The sequence below is a fragment of the Sinocyclocheilus anshuiensis genome, unplaced genomic scaffold, assembly GCF_001515605.1.
Source record: "Sinocyclocheilus anshuiensis isolate Anshui unplaced genomic scaffold, SAMN03320099.WGS_v1.1 scaffold145, whole genome shotgun sequence".
Classification (NCBI taxonomy): domain Eukaryota; kingdom Metazoa; phylum Chordata; class Actinopteri; order Cypriniformes; family Cyprinidae; genus Sinocyclocheilus; species Sinocyclocheilus anshuiensis.
In genome coordinates this window covers 545,998-546,636 of record NW_015537973.1, presented here as the reverse complement: position 1 = coordinate 546,636, position 639 = coordinate 545,998, and the positions used below count along the sequence as shown (strand labels likewise).

The 639-nt window shown below is 31.6% G+C and overlaps 1 protein-coding gene across 1 annotated transcript in view; it reads left to right on the top strand.

Annotated features, from left to right (window-relative positions):
* Positions 1-43: 43 nt before the first annotated feature.
* The window catches only part of scpp1 (secretory calcium-binding phosphoprotein 1), a 2,345-nt gene continuing 1,749 nt past the window's right edge, over positions 44-639 (top strand). The window contains exons 1-3 of the mRNA XM_016463547.1: positions 44-97; positions 193-240; positions 336-398. Coding sequence (XP_016319033.1) covers positions 44-97; positions 193-240; positions 336-398 — 165 coding nt within the window. The remainder of the gene's footprint in view (positions 98-192; positions 241-335; positions 399-639) is intronic.

Sequence of the window (639 nt, the reverse complement as noted above, 5' to 3'; positions counted from 1 at the left end):
AAATTATATATGGTTTTTTTTTCTTCAGTTTTTATATTCCAGAATGAACCCTGCCATATTGATTCTCTGTCTGCTGGGAGCAGCCTATGCTAATCCAGTGAGTACTACTGTGAATAAACTTTTAATGTTCTTCTGTCTTTCCATACATTACAAAGAGTGACAATGTTTTTTTTTTCTTGAATTATCACACAGATCTTGCATAAAATGGCTATGGAGGTGATTCAACATGCATCCAACTCTGTAAGTGACGCTCAGTTTATTTGAAAGAAACTTTGTGGTAACTTTTTAAAAATGTTTTAGGTAAGGCTGTTCTTATAATCTTTTATATTCCACAGTCGGAAAGCTCTTCAATATCTGAATCCTCCGACCAGAGTAATATCTCAGAACCTTCAGATGAGGTGCGCTTTCAGTCAAATTCCACATCATATATATATATATATATATATATATATATATAAAATAAACTTAAATGTGTATCTAGAAGGAGGGACAACTGTATGTTTTCAATGTTTATCCAAAAACAGTTTCCCTGTAAAAACAAAAAATGTGATCAGTAAGTCATGGTAAAATAAGTTTTCTTATCCCAAGAATATCCAACTATGTATGCACGTCAAATTTCTACCAGGAAAAAAAATGATT